Genomic DNA, 19,431 nt, shown 5'->3' with positions numbered 1-19,431 from the left:
GGCATCACAGCATTTCAGCTACCCAGGGAGGCACAGTGCTCATCTAAGGGAATTGCTGAAGGTAAAACTGTAACACTTGGTTTGATTTCCTGATCTCTGACAGCAGAGGTTGCATTTCAGCCTAACTGAAGAATTCAGTACAACAGCCAAAAGCAGTGCCCAGGGTGCAATGACCATGCTGGGTCCCTGTGTGATGGTGCTGCATTAAGAATGAGCCATGGGCAAGTCTGAAAACTCACCTGGCTTCTGTCACTGCAACAGTTCCCCTGTGGCTTTATTTCCCCCTTGTAAAATAAACATTATTCTGTACTTAGTAAAACCCTTGCAGAGGATGAGAAGCAGTGCTCTGAGTGACCTTTCACTAACACTGACCAGAGGAAGGCAGCGGGGCTGTTTCCATGTGGTAGCCACTGGAGTTGTTGACTGTTGACAAATTAGTAGCAAATTACTGCAGATTAGAGCGCTACAAACTCATCGCTTTCTGCAGTCCCATGAAACAATATCCAGATTGCATTGGCAGCATCAACAGTTTTCCATTCAGCTAACAAGCTGCGCAGAGATGAAGACAGCAAATTAAACTAACACGAAAAGCAGATTCCTCATTTGCATTCTCTGAAGGCAGAAGAAGTTTCCCTCCAGCTTTATCATCTGCAGCGTACAGGACATCCAGCTCCCCATGCCAGGGCTCAATAGGTGCTTGAATATCAAATGCAGAACCTGCATAATTAATGACTTGCTTCTCATGTTAACTCCTGAACCGTGAAGTCCAGGTGCAAGCCTACCACACTGACCTCCTGCAACACTAATGTTTCATTTCTTGAAACTCAGTGGTCCCAAAATCCCTGTTTAAAATAAGCTTCAGGCTCTAAACAAAACGACTGCTCATGTTTGATGGTCCCTCTCTGAGAAACCCCTTTGCCAAAAGCTAACTTTTTTGGGGGTGGTCTTTGCTTCAGCATAAATGAAAGCCAAAGTGGTCCCCACAGGATGTCCTTGCAGGTCTCCAGCATGCTCTGCCCTGGCTCCCCATGGCTGCACAAGGAGAGCAGCCAAGCCAAACCTCACTCAATCCACCACAGCTGCTCCTATTTTTATGCTCCCCCTAATAAGCTTCTGTAATTCCCATTTATTTTCACAGTGCAAACATAAGCCCTATGCTCAATGTCTCCAGCTATTTGTCCAGGGCAGGGTGGGTGTCTCAGCCCTGTCAGAGATATTTAACATCTCTAAGGCAAACAATGCAGATCTTTCCTACCCTCTTTCATCCTTTTGCTCCAGCAAAGCATCTGAGCAGCACAGAACAGAGCAGTCCTGCAGGGAAGGCACATCTGCTTTGACAAGATTGCAAAGAAAAAACAAAACCTAAATACGTTTTTCTTCTCCAGCAAATTAAACTAACACCTCTTTAATCACCGATTTCTACTTTTAACAAAGCTGCAGCATGAATATATTCTCTGTTTATTTTTTGTAGTTTGTTAATTTCAAAAGTAGGTTATAAAACCCCCAGAACTCTTATTCACCTTATCATTTATGGGAGGAGAAAGATAAGGTGTTTTACTGTCTTTTCTGCAATGACCCATGCAGTAGAGACTAAAGTACAGATGAAAAACCACAAATTTAAACAAATGATGGAAACAATAAGAACAAGAATCACTGCAGCGGGAGCAGACAGCTCCCCTAACCCACACCCCATGGCAGCGGTTTCACAAGTAGGTCACACTCAGAGCATCCCCAGGGCCTCTCCACCAGCTCCACCCCAGACCAGGCTGCAAAAGCAGGCAAGCCCCACTGGTACCAGCGCAAAAGGCAGAGGGAAACTTGTGTGCCAACTCAAAATTCCTGCTGTGAAGCACCCCCTGGTCCCCGCCCATCTCAGCATCTCCCATCAGCTCCTTCTGTCCTCAGCATCCCCGCCACTGACTCCAGGGCTCTGTGATTCAACCCAGCCAGCCTTAATTTGGCTAAAGATAAGATGAGGAAAAAAGGGGTATCTGAAGGACAAGGTCACTGGAAAAATGCCTACAAGTTTGTTTGTTTGTATGTTTTCTCCTCCAGGGAAAAATGGGGTCATCTGGCTTCTCTTCTTAAAGAAAGCTTTCAAAGGAACATTTGAAAATCCCAGACCTCAAGTATTTCAAGTTTTGTTTCAGTTTAATCCTTATATCTTCCCCTGAACTCTGACAACAGCCTCTCTTTTAGTTTACTTTTCCACAGCAAACCTGAACCAGTTGTCACTGAGTTCCTAAATAGGAAAAGAGGAGAAAAAACCCTCCATTGCAGTTTTCCATTGAAAACTGAGCACCACAAATGCACAAACCACTGGGGCTACCTGTGCATGGGACTGCTTCCTATCACAGTTCTGGGGAAGGGTCTCCCCACTCACTCACCCAGCCCTGCTGCAGCTCATCAAAATGCTTCTTCGGGAGGCTGTGTTTCAGAGAAGTCTTTGTGAATTTTTAATGCCGTGTGCTACTTAGCGTTTGCTGAATTCACAATTTTTCCACGCCATCTCAGCAGCATCTGCTGCAGCCATGCGACCTGGAGCAGCACACAGCCTTTCCCAGCATAACTGAGAACCTGGCAGCAGACAGATCCCAAGGAGAGGCCCATGGGCAGTGCAGGGAGATGCTTCCAGACCCTTCTGCAGAACCTTGTGATGCACCAAGCCAGCATCCAGCTTTAAGCTGGATTCAAGTGATGCTCTCATGGGAGCACAGAGCAGCACTGCTCACACTGGCATGCTGAAACCCAGTAAACAGCACTGTCTGCAGCCTCTGCACAGGGAACTGTGCTCTCATCTCCTCTTTTCTCTTTAAGGTCTTACAAAGCCCAGAGGCGAGGTCTGGAGAGCAGAGGGAGGAAGCGCTGGATGTGAAAAAGCAGCTGGGAAACCAATGCACTGTGCAGAAGGAGGAGAAAAAGGGCTATGTGGCCCATGAAGGTCAAGACACACAAGCTGTCTGACATAAGGAAGAAGCATGACCCTTCTGCTTTTGGCAGAACCAAATTTACACAAGAGGGCAGTGGCACTGAGGGCCTCTGGCCCTTGGGGTGATGCTTAACAGTTTCCAAGATAAACCATGCTCATATGAGCTCTCCTCTGCTTCCCCAGGCTCTGGTAAGAAAATCACTGGAATCCTTTTGTAGTTTTTTTAAAAAGAAACAACATCAAAAAACCTCCCACCAGAACCCAACAGCATCTGGATTTCACAGGAGTGCCATGCCAGGAAATGCTATACAGGAAAGGAAATAGGATAGGAAATCCAAATTGCTTCTAGTTTTTTTTTTCTTTTTTTGCCCCCAAAGCTGAGGAGCCCTAAATTGGGAACACAGCTCTGCTCTATTCTGCTTAGGAGTACAGAGGTACTACAGCTGGAGCAAAGATAACCCAGCAATCAAGTGAGAAAACTCAGGAGCCACTCTGCTCATGGACAACTCACTGCAGGCTGCCTGGCTTGGCAATAGAAACGCTTGAGGGAACTCTGCACTTCTTTGATACACTGAGCATTATGAGCTTTAGGTAATGAAATAGAAAATGGTAGGTTTAGCCCTTGATGATATCTCCTGTGATGTTTGATCAAACCCTCCTTGTGTGGAGGAGGTGATTTATTAGCAGAGATTGGACCCATTTGAAGAAAGAAGCATCCTGGTGCAGGAGAAGGCTCATCTGAGAGCTTCATCAAAGCAGCAGTTTACAGAGAGACTTTCTGTCTCCCAGCACTACCAGCTCACATGTCAGCCAAACTTGCCATGAAATAGCTTTCCAGAAAGCAGATAAGCATCATCACAGCCTTGGAGGAGCACAGCTCTCTGCAGGTTCTCCTTTGCAGGAAACCCACTAAAATTTCCTGCCTTCCCAAACTATTAGCACAGGCTGGATTTCCAGACTGGTTCAATGCACAAAGCCGTGAGTGAATTCAGCAGGATTTAGCACCCCTCCCACAAAGGGACCTGTTTGCCTCTTTGTACACATGAGAGCCTGAAACATTTGTATTTCATTTACATTCAAAATAAAAAAGAACGTAATAAGCTAAGAGATAAAGAAAAGAGTCCTTGCAAAACCAGTGGAGCTGGTGAGGGCCAGGATGCTGCTCAGGCCATGCTGTGGTGCCTGCTCAGAGGATTTATGACATTGGTGTGGGAGATACCACAACATTTGCTGTTTCCTTCTATGGCCACCCTAATTAAAGAGAAGCTAATTCCAAACTTTGCCTGTCTCTCTCACGGGCACACTGATGTGCTTCTGCAGAGAGAAGGAAGCTCACAGTCAGCTCAGTGGTTTCCTACCTGCCCAAATCCCACGGGATGTCTGTGCCACAGAGCAGCGAGGCTCCTGATGCAAGATCAGCCTCTGAATCTGCACTGAGTGCTGCTGCAATAGCTGTGCACTGAGAAACTTTAATCCTCATTCTTGTTTTATGAAAGGATCAAAATGCTCAGCATGCTGACAATTCAAAGGTTTAGCAGTCCAGCACAGGAAATGCGAACTGCAGGCTTAAAATGTGAATACTAAAACTCTGGAAGACAGACAGTAAAAATAAAAAAAACCCTACTCATGCTGTACTGCAATGGCCCAGTCCTGTTCTGTACTGATTTATGAATATAAGAAAACTGCTTTCTTTTACAGTGCCTTGGCTATCCAGCCACTTGCTGTATGAATACATTTGCTCAGGTCGGTGTGGGGCTCTCAGAAAGAGCACAAGGGAAGGGAGCCAGTGGCCCAGTGATCCAGAGTTTAAGGCTCTTGATAGTGAAAAAAACATGGATCTGTTTGCCCTGCTAAATCTTTCCTTCAGCGGCAGGCAGCCCCCAGCCGGGTTTTGCTGTGAGCTCTCAGGCAGGGGATGCTGTGTCTGGAGAGGGCTCACCCTGCCAGCAGGGACAGGGACATGTCACAGGTGCCACCCCACGGCCCCAGCTGCCAGCAGGACAGCTGTCCCTCAGCCTCCCCTCCGCCTTTCTTTGCCCCCTTATCCACCCCCGAGAGGGAGAAGAAATGGAAAACGGGGACAGCATCAGGTGTCCCTCCTCGCTGGGGTATTGCAAATCCGTCTTTTTAGGAGACATCTGCAGAAATTGTTTTCCCAGGCAATGAGGCAGCCCCAGCCCTGGTGTGAGGGACACGGCAAGGAGCGAGCACAGCATTTGCTGAGCAGCGGTCACCTCTCCCTGCCTGCTGACCTTTAAAATGTCAGGCACCTCATTTAGAAAGCAACAATTGGGTTTGAAAAGTTTTAAGGCTCTGTGTCCTGCTCCAGCCAATTTCGCAGACGGTGCACTGCAAGAACGTCTCCCACTGCTTGGTTTTTTCCTTTCCCCTTCATCTCCCCAGGATTTCAGCATTTAGCACCTCTTTCTCTCACACTGCTCTTGTTATAGGAGGATTTAATATTCCTGACTATAGGCAGCCCCACTCTTATCACTTCTTTTCAGTTAATTCTTCCTCCAGTTAAATGCTAGAAAGCCATTTTCCCCTTTGATTCCCAGTTTAGGGAGACCTTTTGCAAGATCTAAACTCTCCTGTTTTCCTACAACTAGATTACAGGATACAGGAGAGAGGAAAAAAATTTAGTTCCTTTCTTTGAAAAATATAAATATTTTATCTCGTTTTTACAGTCTTATGCAAGTACTTCCATTTATAGCACACAGTTCTTTCCCCACTGTTTGACACATACCAAGCATATTAATTGATACCACTATCACTCCAGCTACAAAAGGATAACAAGACAATTCTGCACATGGCTGTGTTTGCATTTAGTTAAAGTCTGAGCTTCATGAAGCCCAGGAACAGTCATGCATTCCCCATTCCCTACCCCTGGTCTCCACTTTGAAACCCAGACAGGCGAGTTGTGTCCTCCTGTCACTCAGCTTTCCAGGCTGAAGTATTTCGAATTAATTCATGGTCCCTTCCTGCCCCTCCATCCTTTCCTTTTATCCCACCCCATGGGGATGTCACAGGGGTCAATGAGTGCTGCACTTTTGCCCTCTGCAGATGGTGCTGATGCCAAAGAAGGTGGCAGCACGGTGCCATGGCAGCTCTGCAGCTGCTCCTGCCTGCCAGGGTGCAGATTGCCCCATTTATTATTATTATTATTATTATTATTATTATTATTAGTCACTGCACAGCCGATTAACATGAATACACTGGTAAAGATTTTGATAAATCTTGAACATTTTACCAGTATTAATTCAAACTTTTTTAGAAGGTGGGGAGGGATGTATAAAGAAGAAAAGAAAGCAACTGATGGTACTACAAAGGTGAGGAAGGAAAAGCAGACTTGCTTAACAAAGTGTAGCATGTTCAAAAGCCAGCAAACCAGCCAGCTGGAAAAGTAACATCTCCACAATGAACAGAAAATCCTTTGGAAAGAAAAATAAGGCTCAGTGCACTTACTTTTGTTTGCAGATCAAGCCTGTTCTTTGGTGCTGGCAGAGCAGAACAATACACAGCCAAATCACCGTGTGCCTAAAGCAGAGGTTCTGTGGGCTCCTGAAGCCAGTACTGAGGTTTAAAGAACCCCCCCGTGTATGTGCAAGGCACCAGAAGCACCCCAAAGTCACACTCGGCAGAGCCTTAAAATGGGTTAGAAAGCCATGAGTAACAAGGGCTGAAGGCACTCACATCTGCACCGTGGGCTGGGGGCCTCAGAACCAGCATCCACCTGAGGCAGAGACTTGGCAGCAGGAACAGATCTTGGATCCAACCCCCAGGTCCATCTGAGTTGCTCCTTGAACCCCAGCCCAGCTGTACCAGCCCTTTAAAGTTCTGCTGAGGGGCAGCAGGAGCACGGCCAGAGCATCTCCCTCTGCAGCTGGCACAGCTCTGCTTGGCCAACACACTTCACCTCTGCACTGAGGCTGCAGCAGGGACACAGAAGAGAAAGTTCCACTCAAAAGATAATTCAAGATTATTTCCACCTCTAAAACTGTCTGAAAGAGTTGCAGACTTTTTCCAGAGCAGCACACCACCAGCCCTGAAACCAAAGGCACTCAGGCTCCTGCTTCTCAGCCCATAAAGATCCATTTTCACTCTTGGCTAACACATCCTCCCATGAAAAAAGATTAGCTGTTCCTGCCCCTCAGATTATCCTTGCTGGGAGTTAGAGATGTGGATGTATCATTGTTTCAGCTTCAGATATGCCTTTCCCCACTGCAAATCAGTAAGACACACCCTTCTCTCACATGTATGTTATCTGGTACTTTAAAAGAGTAAGAAAGATAAGAGGAAGAAAAAGATACAAATGATTTATAGCTGCTCCTGGCCAATTGCCTGAACACAGGCTGCCAGAACATATTTTCTCACAATTGTCTGGCAAAAATTGCTAGCACATTATGAGGATAACTTGCAGCAGTGTATTTGTTCTGGATTCAATTTTTGCCTTATTTAATTTTAATAGCTATAATAAAAAATCTTCAATAAATACAGCTGATCTGCAGAAGATACCTAATTAAAAAGGATGCCAGAGCCCAGTGCTGTCCCTTGTTCCCACAGCAACAAGAGCAGAGGAGAGCACGCAAGCAAAGAGGCAAAAGAAGTGCTTTTCCTTCACTGAGGATCTGCTCCACTTCCCCTGAGGAAACTTCCCAGGGATTAAACTTAAAGGCAAACATAGGATAGCCCTGCTTCTGAGAAAAAGGAGTAGCAATAGAAGCTCTTAGGGAGATTAGGCGGTGCAGCAAGAGGAATAACGTGAGCTGAGGGTCACACAAGAAGCCTGTGGTGGTGGCAGAGGCATTTTGAGGAGTGGCCACACTCATCAGCTCCTCCTGGGTGTGTGTTGTCATTCTGCACCCTGTCACTCCTGAGTAACACTGTGGGAGCACACAAACCACACCACTGTTCCAGGTCAAAGCAGGGTAAAACATCCAGGCTGGAGCATCTCCAGCAAAGGCAGCACCTTGCACCAGCCCTCCTAAGGGGGATTCATTGGACATCTATTGAAACTTTGCATAAGGCATCTCACAGGCCCCCCATGCCCCAGAATGCTGTTTGGAAAACACCTGTGGCACTGACACTCCCACCAAGGGAGCAGGTCAAAAACAGACCTTTTTTAATCTCAGTTATGGCACATGTTTAATCTGACAGGATACTACATCCAGTCGAGATGCAAAAGTCCTTTCCAAGGACTTTAAGACTCCATATCTGTAAAAAAAAAACAAACAAAAAAACCCAAAAACCCCATCAAACCAAAACAACAATAGCATTAGCAGAAGAAATAGCAATTTGCTATATCTACTTTGAAAAGTTTCCCTTTGAAAAGCAAGACGAGATATTAATGAGATAGATCAAAAATCATTAAATCCTCAATGTCCATCATTTCCCTGACTTGCCACTATAGCCAGAGCCTTCCCTTTCCCTTGTGCAGCCATTTCCATGCAGAGCAGAGCTTCCTGCAGATCCCCTCCTCTCCTGGAGCAGGAGCACACACTGGGGTGAGGCTGGGCCAGCACCCACACCTACAGCTCATCTCCACAAGCTCCCCTGTGGCAGGAGAAGTGCCCCATTCCCCAGCAAACCTGCACTGCTTTGGTCCCTGCCCACAGGTATCAGGTGCTGCTGGTACAGCCCAACCTCAGCAAACCCACGGAGCGCTCGTGGCTGTCACCTCTGCAGTGTGCTCAGCTCCTTTGCCTTTATCTCCCCTTTGGTGTTTGCTCACCTGTTTGTTAACTAACCTGATCCAGACCATTAGGGACAATCCCAGACAAGGAGCTGGAATTAGTTCAGGGCTTGTGTCATGAACTCAGAAGAGATGTCAGGGCAGATTGCAACTGACAAGGAAAATACATGAATATAATATTTCAACTGAAATTATTCAGAATAACTACAGCTGTGTCTCTCCAGGTCAAAAATCCTCATGCTCCAGAAAAAACAGGGCAAGAATCACCATTTTTAAAGCACTCTCAATAAAGCTTACATTTTTGGGGTCAGGTTTACAAGTAGGCAATAGCTCTATAAGTGTTTTATCATGCCCTTTGCTGGCTGTCATTGTGCCATGTACACACATTTGCTCTGCAGCCCCCAATTAAATCTCCCAACTTTGGCTCTGGAAAGAAACATCTTTAAAAATCCTCTCAGCTAATTGAGCAGCTTTTCAAAGTCTCCTCGGTAAACCACAATCCCTTATTCCCCTTCTCCACAACTTGAAACATGGTCATTAAATCTTTTACAATAATCTATCCCGTTTACTCTTGTCCAGCTGAAGCCTCATTAGAAGCCTGCAGAAGAAAACCCACATCTCCCAATCCACAAAGAGAAGACAAAAATAAACTCCATTTTCTTTGGGTTGCACTGTGTGTCAGACCTTCATGGGCACACTTCAAACCGAGAGGAGCCTTTGGAAGCGCTGCCCTCGGATCAAATGCTCAGCCCCCGCTGCCAGGCTAAAGCAGCACCCCCTGCGCCCATCCCCTCCCTGCATCTCCCAGGGACATCACAGCTGCTGTTTGTCACCAACCCTCCCTACTAAAGGAATTGAAAGGAGGAGCTGAGAGAGGGGATGGCTAGAGCAGAGAAAGAGCATCTCCTGTGAAAATGCACAGGCAGTGTCACGCACACAGAGCCTGCCCCTGAGGCTGGACACAGCCACCCCGCCCCACTGGCCAGGCCATGGAGCAGAGCCCAGACACGGGCATCTCTGTGCCCTGCCAGATCAGCACTCACTGAGCACAGGGAGCAACAGCTCCTGAGGGCAAGAGGTTTGATGAACCACAGAATAGGCTCATGGGCAGGCAGGTTTGAACCTCTAGGAGGGACAAACACAGACAGCAAGAAGGCTCAGCTGATGGATCAGACTGGAAATCCATGTGTGGGGCAGACTGGTGGGTTTCCAGTGCAAAAGCTCTGATCTAGTCTGCTCCTCCACATCTGAGCACTGTGAGTGTGGCCCAGCAGAGAGCACAGGTCAGCAGTGGCCCAAGGGCTGACACTTCTGCCCCGACAGTGCTCAAGGGAAGATGATCCTTCAGGCCAGCAGCATCATCTGAGTTTTTAATGGGCTGAGGTATAGCCTGATGTGAAAGTGTAAAAGTGTTTGGGTGTCTGACTGACTCAGAGGGTCAAATCCATTTCTTGCCGATGCAGAAATGTCAGGAAGCCTTGAAGGTTGCAGCAGTTAATAGCTTTTACCATGGGTCTCGCTCAGCAGCTGAATTTTTTGAGAAAGAGCAGAAAGAAAGGCTCAGCAGCCACTAGAAGGGATGGTGCTGGGCACAAAGGGCAGCCAGGAGCTGCCAGCACAGCCCTGAAGTGGAGCAACGTGTGGTTGAATATATTTTACAGGCACAAGGCAGCAAGCACCACAGGCAGCAAGCATGCCTGAAGGAGGCTAAATATTAGGGAAAGCTGGTTTTCTAAGTTTTTCATTAAGTCAGGTTTGACTGCAGGTTTTACAGCAAAAGGGCAAGGACACAGGAGATGGCCACCTGCACTGCAAAGTACATTGAAAAATGAGGAAAGGGCACTCTGCACAATATGAGTCAGGCACCTGGGATATCAGAGATCAGCTGAAGTGTCAGCAAGCCAGCTGCACTCTGTTTAAACAGAGGAATATTCCCAGCTCGTTAGAACCAAACAATTCCATTCCCTGCTCATGGTGGTCACGCTGAGACCAATAGTGCCTCCACTGCCCACTGGCCACGAAGGATCTTGCAGTACTTTCTATTTTGGCTGCCTGTTCTCTCAGCAGGAAAAGGCTTTAGGAACAGGACAACAGAAATAACAGTTTTGGACAGTAATGGGCCATAAATTGATGCTGTGCAGAAATAGGTGGAATATGGGAATTTCTGTTGTGGAAATAAAAGTTTATGTACTGTCACATCATTGACTTGAGTTCTTGGGGGAGTTTCTGGGCTGAATCCAAACCTTTCCCAGCTCAAACCTTCTCTGGCTTAAGCCTGGCACTAAGAAAACCACACATGGGCCTGACTAAAGCCAGGCTGCTCCATAACTCAGTCTGTAGCACATGAGGGTGAAATTGTTAATAAAGTTCTCACCCAGTGCACCCAATCTAAGGTCTGCTCTGCAGAATTAAAGTAATCCAGGAAAAAAAAAGGCAGCCCTGAAAGGGCATGAGCAGCTGGGAAGTGCCCTTTCAAGCCAATCAAAGATGAAAATCAAATCACTGAATCTTTTCCTAGGTTCATAGCGATAAAGGGTGGATGGAAGTAGTGGACACATCTAATGACAGCCTGTAGAGCATGGCCAGCAGACACCTTTCACAATTCCTACATAATCTCAAAATTCATCTTCTGGGGGATAGGTTTGTTTATTGTTTTGGGAACAGCATGTCCCAGTTTAAACAGATGTTGTCCCTTCCAAAGCATGTGCTGTGAACTTTGCAAGGGCTTGGAATGGTAACTGAGAGAGCTTGGGAATGATACAGGAGTCCAAATAACTGAAATCAGATTCAAACTTTCTCCTTGTAAATAAAGGTCATTGCACAGTCTTACAAGGTGCTTTTTGATTGTCACATGAAATCTAGACTATCTAAATGCAAATCTTTTCTTATTTACTTAAAAGACAAATACATTTAGACTGGTCATCTGATTGTGGAAGAACCTATCAGATTTATCCATAGTTACAAAGCCTGATTCATCACTGAATTTTTCTACTTATATGTGGGTGGCTGCTAATACTGGTTTTGTTATGCAAGAATTATAAATATTCTCACCGAGAACTAATGACTTAATTTAGATGCACCAGCAGGATACGAATAGCTCAAGGTTTTCCCAGCACATGAGGAGCAGTAGCCATGCAGAAGGTAATTACCTGGGTCTAGAAATAAGTGGTTTTCAAGAGTGATAGCCCATTAAGGTAGGGACTGCAAAACACCCAAGAGGTCACAGTTAAAGCACAATTCACCATAGGGGAAGACTTGTGGCTATGGAAGACTTGTGTGCAATAAGAAGCTTATTAAGTGTTCAGGATATTTTTATTCTGATATTATTTATATATATCTGGAGTTATCAGTGCCCTGACTTGGCATCTTTTTAAGAACCAATAAAAGCACCCAAAGTTACAATGCCTTAATTTTTCTTCCTTGATGCCTTGAAAGCCTTGTTATTGAAGTCTGAGTTGCTTATCACCATTCAAGTCCTGTGCAAGGGTATTTTTTAAAAGGGCCTCAAATTCACAGGGAAACAGGGAAAGATAAGTATTTCAAGTCTTAAAAGCAACTTGTGGACAACTACCAAGCTAAAAATGGGGTCTTTGGATCATCTGCTCACCAGTGATAATTTTCTCCATCCCTCTGTCTGTGCATTTCTCTGTGAATCTCTCTGCTCCTGCACTACCAGAACTGAAGAGGCATTTTCACTCCATTTTCCCCAATTTCTGTACTAATAACTCAGGATCAGCAAGGGGCACTCTCAGAGTGAAAGGAAGAAAAGGCAGCATTTACACAGTAACCTGTGTCTGGTTGCATTCATGCATTTGAGCTCTAAGCACATCCACTGACAAACACACATTTTTTCCTATTTTAGACTCACTAGAGGGAGTCAAAATAATTTCTCTGAGCAGGGTCTGGAAAAGGTGGGTGAGACTTTGAGAGCTATTACCACTAAATATCCTGCAAATTCCCCAGAACAAAGTTCTCAGAGGAACTGTCTCTACCTACAAACACAGGACAGGACAGGCACACAGCATTTGTAAAGGGCTGGAAATTACTGGTAGCTCCACCTGTGCTCCTTTGGAGGCCCACTACACCAGGATTCATTCAGCCTTCTCCCTTTGCTGAAGGCCCAGATCTCTCCCTGCTCTTCCACCACCATCCCTTCATCAAGAAACACAATCCATGGGACAAACCTCACTCTTTTCCTTTGGGTACTGGTGTTTAACAGGACTGATTTCTACTCAGGTGACACTTAGGACATGCCTTCTTGAACATTAGGAAGAACTTGAGCTCTTGAACATCTCAAGCTGGGGCTGGGGAATGTGCCTGAAGCTTTTCACTTGCTTGGTTTTGTTTTTCTACTTTTTTCCAGCTTTTGGAGCCTGTGGGGTCCTCATAGCAGGGGGTCAGCAGTGGCATCACAGCCACAAAGCCACCAGGCAGAGCAGCACTGCCACTTTATGTGTAAGCAGCAGAGCTCCCTCTCCTCACAAGGGCACAACCCCACTCACAGCTGACCAGGCTCCTTGGCCAGCTTGTTGTGCTGCTGATGTGCAAAGCTATTTATGTTCCCTTCTTGTCAGGAGCTCTCTGTGTGCCCCCATGGTTTGTAGTGTAGTTTGCTGTGAGACTTGTAACACTGGGATGTGCAGACCTTTCCTTACACAGAATAGCAGCATAAATCTCATTTAATGAGCTCCTAAGTGACTAACATATCTGTGAGCAGCTATTTAAAGGACAAGCCCTACTGGGATAGGAGTGGGCACAAAGCCATTGCCCTCATGGCTCTTAACCAAAAAGCCCTTTCCAAACACCAATTCCTGCTTCATTCATGCTTCTTTTTTTATTTTATTCCCCCCTTTATTAGCTCTGCTACGTCCTCTGCAGGCCTTCAGCTGATCATTCAGATCAACTAAAAACTGAAACCTCCTCTCAGCATTTGTACTAAATTTGTGGATTTCTTCACACTTCATTGTGTTTCATTTTTGATAACAGAAGCTATTCAGGACAGCATGTGCTGAATGGCTTCATTCCCATCCACACCTTCTCTAGATATAATTTGAAGGGAGAGCCAGAACAGTTTGGGCTCGTTCTTGGTACAGAAATCACAAGGACAAGGAAGATGCCAGGTTGACTGAACCACAACTCATCACTAGTCACTATCAGGTGAAATACTGCACCACTGCCAGCTCCTCCTGCCATTTTCTGCAGTTGTTTTACAACCATATACCACGTTTTTGGCATATTTCCTTTTGCATCTCTCCCTTTCCAGGACAGAGGTCCAGGGGAAACCACCTAAAGCCCATTGTCAGACCTGTGGATGGGTCAGACTGACAGCCATTTCCATCAGCAGGATCTAATAATTACAGCAAAACCCACCAAACTAAACCATAGATTAAAGCTGGATGTGCTTTGCATTTAGTTACACTCGAGGCACGGAGGTTGGGAAGTTGCAGTGACTCAGAGATTTCCAGATAAAACATCAGTTTTTGGGAAGATGCATATCTAATGAATTGCTAGCAGTTAGGCTATTCTGTCAAAATAAAACTCTTTTAATCTTTCAAAGAGAATCCTGGGCTATTTAATTGATTAGCAGCTTTCTAATGAGAGGATTAAGTACACAGTAGATAACTCAGATGATTGACAGCTCTACTGCACCAGCCTAAAACAAGATGCCTCCGTTTTCCCAGCACACGCCAATTAAATGATTAAGTATTGTTTACTGGGACTGGGAGGATTACAAGACAGTAGGTGGATTTATTAGCAGAGAAAGGAAAAACACTCCTACACAAAAGAAAAAGATTATTTTGAATGACTAACAGCCATGCCCCTGCAAAGCATGACTAGAGCTAACCGAGTTATTTGCTCCCAGGTTACACTCCAGACCTTCTCCCTTTTTCAGACCATATATCAGTTTATCCAGTTATCTCCAATGTGCTCATCATTTCCCGGTGTCTTATGCAGACCATTTTCTGAGTTTATCATGTAGATAGTTATAAAACTGCTTGATATTATCCCTGAGGAAAAGGTTGGGAACTTAGCTCACATTATAGACAGAATCTCACTTCTCTGGAGCAGGAGACCAAGGTGCCTTTTAAAAGCAGGAGCTGCTTCATTAGCAGCCTTTTAGCACATGTAGGCACTGAATCAAATCACCTAAATACAAGTACCTGAACATAGCAGGGGCAATAACGTGGTTTAGCATCTTGCAGCAAGAACATCCAATTTTACATGAATTAACAATTTATGTGAGAAAGTTTGGAAGAAAGGGGGAGGAGGGAGATGCTCTTAAATTCATGCTATCAGGCTCCATAGTAACCGTGTCTGAACCAGCCACAGCTTTAACACAATATGTGCCGTTCTTACCAGGCTGGGGAAAAAAATCAAGATGCTGAAAAGATTTCCTAACTTATGACCTCTTGACTGCACTTTAAATGAGACTTCCTTTGTCTTTTAGGTAACCCTGTAACCATCTGATCTCTGCATGGAAAAAGCTAAATGAGATGTTATAGTTAAACTAGATATCAAGAGCCAAAGTTTTGCTCAGATTTTCCCCTGCCCTCTTTCTGTAGGGTTCCTACACAGGTCTGTGAGAGTGGCTTTAGCACAGCTGAGGAAAGCCAGGGTTGCCAGCTCTGGGTAAAGCTGCCAGCACCCCCTGCCCTGGGAGCGCTCTCCCCAGTGTGCCACCAGCGCTGGATAATGATCCATCTCACCTGGTTAATTAGAGGAGCAAAGTCCCTGCCAGACAGGAACCTCTGCAGGTGTGGAGAGCACAGAAGCATGTTAACAGAGTAAAATATTTTGGTAATCTGTGGACTTGTGTTTTTAACAGTCTGCCCAGGGCTCAGGGCCCCATCCTGGGATCCTGATAAAAATGAAAAGTGTGAGATTTTCATTTTTCCTCAGAGGGCTGCACGCAGCACCTGCTGTGAGACATAAAAGCAGCAGGCTGATGCTTCCACTGTTCCTTGGAGCTGTAACAGGTAAAGCCATGAATAGGCTGAATTTCAAAAAATCAGTAAATTAAAGTCCAGAATGTCAAAGAGAAAACTGGGAAAAAGAGATCCCCAGGGATATGAAATACAAAGATATTACCTCTGGCTCTGTAAATCTCTGAGCCCTAGTTTTCAGAGAGGCTGTAACAATGGAAATATTCTTGCACATCTCCTGCAGCAGCTGCTGTGAGCTGCAGGAGGCTGGAGAGGGGCTGTGGGGAGCTGTGATCCCAAAAGGCTGCAGAGGAACACACTGAGCTAATTATAATGAGTGGCAAACTCTGTTTTCCAGAGTTCATCAAATATGAATGGCTAGTGAAACTGGTCACCATGGCTAGCAAGTGCTGTGTCAAGAAAAAAGCAGCACCTAAATAAACGTAAGGAGAAGCACTGGAGGATGTAGGGTCCTTCAGAGGCTCACAGCCCCAGGATGACAGCCAGCCCTGCTCTTTGGGGCTGGAGAGCAGGGATGCCCAGCCTGACACGTGCTCCAGGGTGTCACCTTGCAGGAGCCAGCCTGGGGACAGAGGTGCCACTGGCTCTGCCTTGTGCCAGCCTGTCCTCAGGGCTCCATACAGAGGGAAGGGCAGCGTGAGCCCGTGGTGAGCACCTGTTGTGCTGCCCAAATGCTGTAGCTGTAGGTCCCTTGCACTGCAAGCAACAAGAGTGGAAGCAGAGATGGAGATAGCTCCTTCATCAAAGAGCATCTGGCCTTCCTTAAGAGATCCAGCTATTCCCCCTGCACTGGGGGTTAGGAGAGGCAGGACAAATTACCTTCTCAGCCTGTGCTCAGTGGCATTTGTCTCCTCACCCCCTGCAAGTGCAGCCCCTGCTCTCACCCTTGGCAGCTCAAACACCTGCCCAGCACCATCTCTGAGGGCAGTCAGTCTGGTGCCAAGAGCATAAACTCATTTTTTCCTCTCCACTCTCCTTGCATCACACAACTGCTCAGCTTTTCTAAGGAACAAACTTCAGTACCTCATTACTCTGCCAGTTGCCATAACCAAGTTCCCACAGTTACATGACTTTTACTGGTTATTTGTGAGCCAGCTGCAGCACCCTCCTTGCCAGGAGCAGCGAGGATACACATTTGTGAACACCAGCAGAAATCAGGTATCTCCCTTTTAAAGCTGGAAGAGAACAACCAAACTCTCCCCTGTGCTCCTCTGCACAACCCTCCCACATGTCCCCCTGCAAACACACAGCGTTTTGGTGCATATTTAATTTTCTTTTTGTACAACAGGGAAAGACTAAATACTAGCTCTTGGGATTTTATCTAGGAGCTAAAATAAAACTACTTTTCAGGGTGTGGAAAGATCCTGGGATTGGGCCCACTGTCCCTTCTTTCCTTCAGCTTGTTATCTTACCAGTCCTCTCTTTCCATGTCATTTAATGAAGACTCATCCGTGTTATTCCAAATGTGAGGACTTGGCTGGGCTCAGTGCCGGTGTTTGGCTTTCCACAGACACAGGCTGAAAACACACATCAGTGTGTGCTGCTCTTTGATGTGTGGGTCCAGTCCCTCAGGAACCAAACTAATAATATTCACAAGTTAGCTCTGTTTTGCTGAGCTAATTCAAGATTACCAAGGGGTGGATCCTCATTTATCACTTGCCTGTGATTTATTTTTATATTGTTTTTGTGAAATTGCTCTTAATCTGGTAGATTCTGCCATGCCAGCTTGCATACCAGTATCACTTCTGCTCCAAGAATACTTTTTCCAAAAAAAATAACAAAACCTTTTTTGATGTTTTGAGTGTATCAGCGTCAAACCCAGTAAACCGAACAACATTTAAACACTTGGATGTTGCTATCAGGAAAAATGGTAATACTGACAATAGTCCAATCAAGAAATATGGAGTATAAATTCACAGACTTACCATTTTTGTCAGCTCTTCTGAAAATCTAGAATTGAAAGAGAGAGAAAAACGTGTTTACTGTGTTGTCCAGCATGGGGGGTGAAGCCCTTTGCACAGGAGCACGTTCAGGGCAGGTTCAAGTGCTCCAACCCCTCAAGACCCAATTCAGGAGCTTTACTGAGCTCACCCTCCCCAAGGCTCAGCTCATCTTCCCCAGAGCAACATAACTGGAATAACTGCTGGAAATGCTTTCAGCACTTCCAGCACCTCCCTCACTTAAGAAAGCTGAAACGATGAATCCAACACCAGAAAAATACACACACACAAAAAATTTACAACAGCCAGGCAGCCAGTCCAGACAATTTCTCTGGAGTCAATAAAATCTCTTAAACCAATTTTCACAGCTCTGCACTTCTAAAAAAAAAAAAAAAAAAATTTACAACATTTTTATTTTAAAGCAAGACTCCTGCGTGGGAAGGAGATTATATTTAGACTTAAAACTACAGTGTGGAGGAACAGTCCACAGAGAGGAATCAAATAGCCATTTCAGAAGGAAAAAAATTGCATTGAAGTGTAGTACTGTAGAACTTGCCAGGGAGAAAGACCAGAAACAACAGCTGTTTTTCTCACCAGTCTCATCTGAGGAATATTCCCCTAATACTGATACCAAAATCAGCTGGTCACCTGGAGGGGCCTTGCTCTAATTGGGTTTTTAACCATAGACACTAATTACACATTCATTAGCTAACCCCACTTACATGATGCATATGGATTATTTTATTTTACTTAGTCACACCCCTTATCAGAAATCCTCTAATGGATCTTTGGGGTCCATCTCCAACATCTGGTGTCCTTTTTAGGTGGCTGTTCCTCAACCCTCAGTTTTGAGTAAGCCAAATATCTTTGTTTTCCATAACTTTTACTTTGTCACTCCTGCAGAGCTGAGCTGGCGTCCTGTGTGTGTTTTGCATGACTTCTGCATCCCTAAGTTACATCCTCCATCCACCTCTCCAGGGCTGTGCTGTTTTGCTCTACTGTCCTTGCCAACAAAATGCAATTAATAGCAAAAGGCTTGTGCAAAGGCTGGAAACTTACAGGTTTCTGCCAAAACCAGCTGCTAGCACAGGTTGGCAAAATTACCAAAAAATTAACATGGCATAAAAGGTAAAATATTCTCATCATCTCTTCAGGCCTGACCCTATTAATTTGAGCAAGAGCAGAGATTTTAGTTGTACAAAGAAATTTCCCTGAGGAGGGAATAAAAGCACCAGCAAGACAGATCAGAGTCAGCCGTAAAATAGAATCTCATATTTTCTGGGTCACAAAACCATTAAAAAAAATAAAATATCAGAAGAGAAACTGCTGCACAAAACAAGAACCCCAAGAGACAAATTGAATTGCAGAATATGCTATTTCACTGAATATGGCTTAATTAAGGAACATTAATCATTCTTTTGTCCGAAGTCCATGTGAGGCTTTGCAGCCTGGGGCAGAGTCAGAGCAGGACTTTCTGGAGTACTTCAGCCGAGGCAAAACCCCTCTGCCTGAGCCAAACCAAAGTGTTGGGAGCACAGAAACTGCCTGCAAGGATTACAGCTTGTGACCACAGCAAAACTCCTCTTGTGCTGACCTCCATTTTCTAAAAGCCATTAGTAGTTTTGGGAGGGAAAATCCTACATCTCTCCACACTCACAGATTTCATTGAAATTAAAAATGGGTTTTGAAAGGCCAGTCAGTAATGGCTTGTCTGTGGGAAGAAGGAATAGATCCCAGCAGGACCCCAGCAAGCTGCAGGGCTTTAGCACCCATCCCTCACCTGTGCTCAGTGTGTCCTGCCCACTGTAGGAAATATTTCTCTTTTCATGGCTTGGACACCCCCAATCCTCTCCCCATGAGCACCTCCAGGTGAGGCACTTCTCTTCCTGGATGCTGATTATTTCTGGGCTTTTTTTTTCATCAGTG

At 45.4% G+C, this 19,431-nt stretch overlaps 1 protein-coding gene across 1 annotated transcript in view; it reads right to left on the bottom strand.

The window, feature by feature from the left end:
* The window catches only part of NECAB2 (N-terminal EF-hand calcium binding protein 2), a 71,481-nt gene that overhangs the window by 44,898 nt on the left and 7,152 nt on the right, over positions 1-19,431 (bottom strand). The window contains exon 2 of the mRNA XM_058846266.1: positions 17,491-17,515. Coding sequence (XP_058702249.1) covers positions 17,491-17,515 — 25 coding nt within the window. The remainder of the gene's footprint in view (positions 1-17,490; positions 17,516-19,431) is intronic.

This window comes from Poecile atricapillus, chromosome 10 (genome assembly GCF_030490865.1).
Source record: "Poecile atricapillus isolate bPoeAtr1 chromosome 10, bPoeAtr1.hap1, whole genome shotgun sequence".
NCBI lineage: Eukaryota > Metazoa > Chordata > Aves > Passeriformes > Paridae > Poecile > Poecile atricapillus.
The sequence above is the reverse complement of the archived record's forward strand: the minus strand, read 5'-3'. Positions and strand labels throughout refer to the sequence as shown.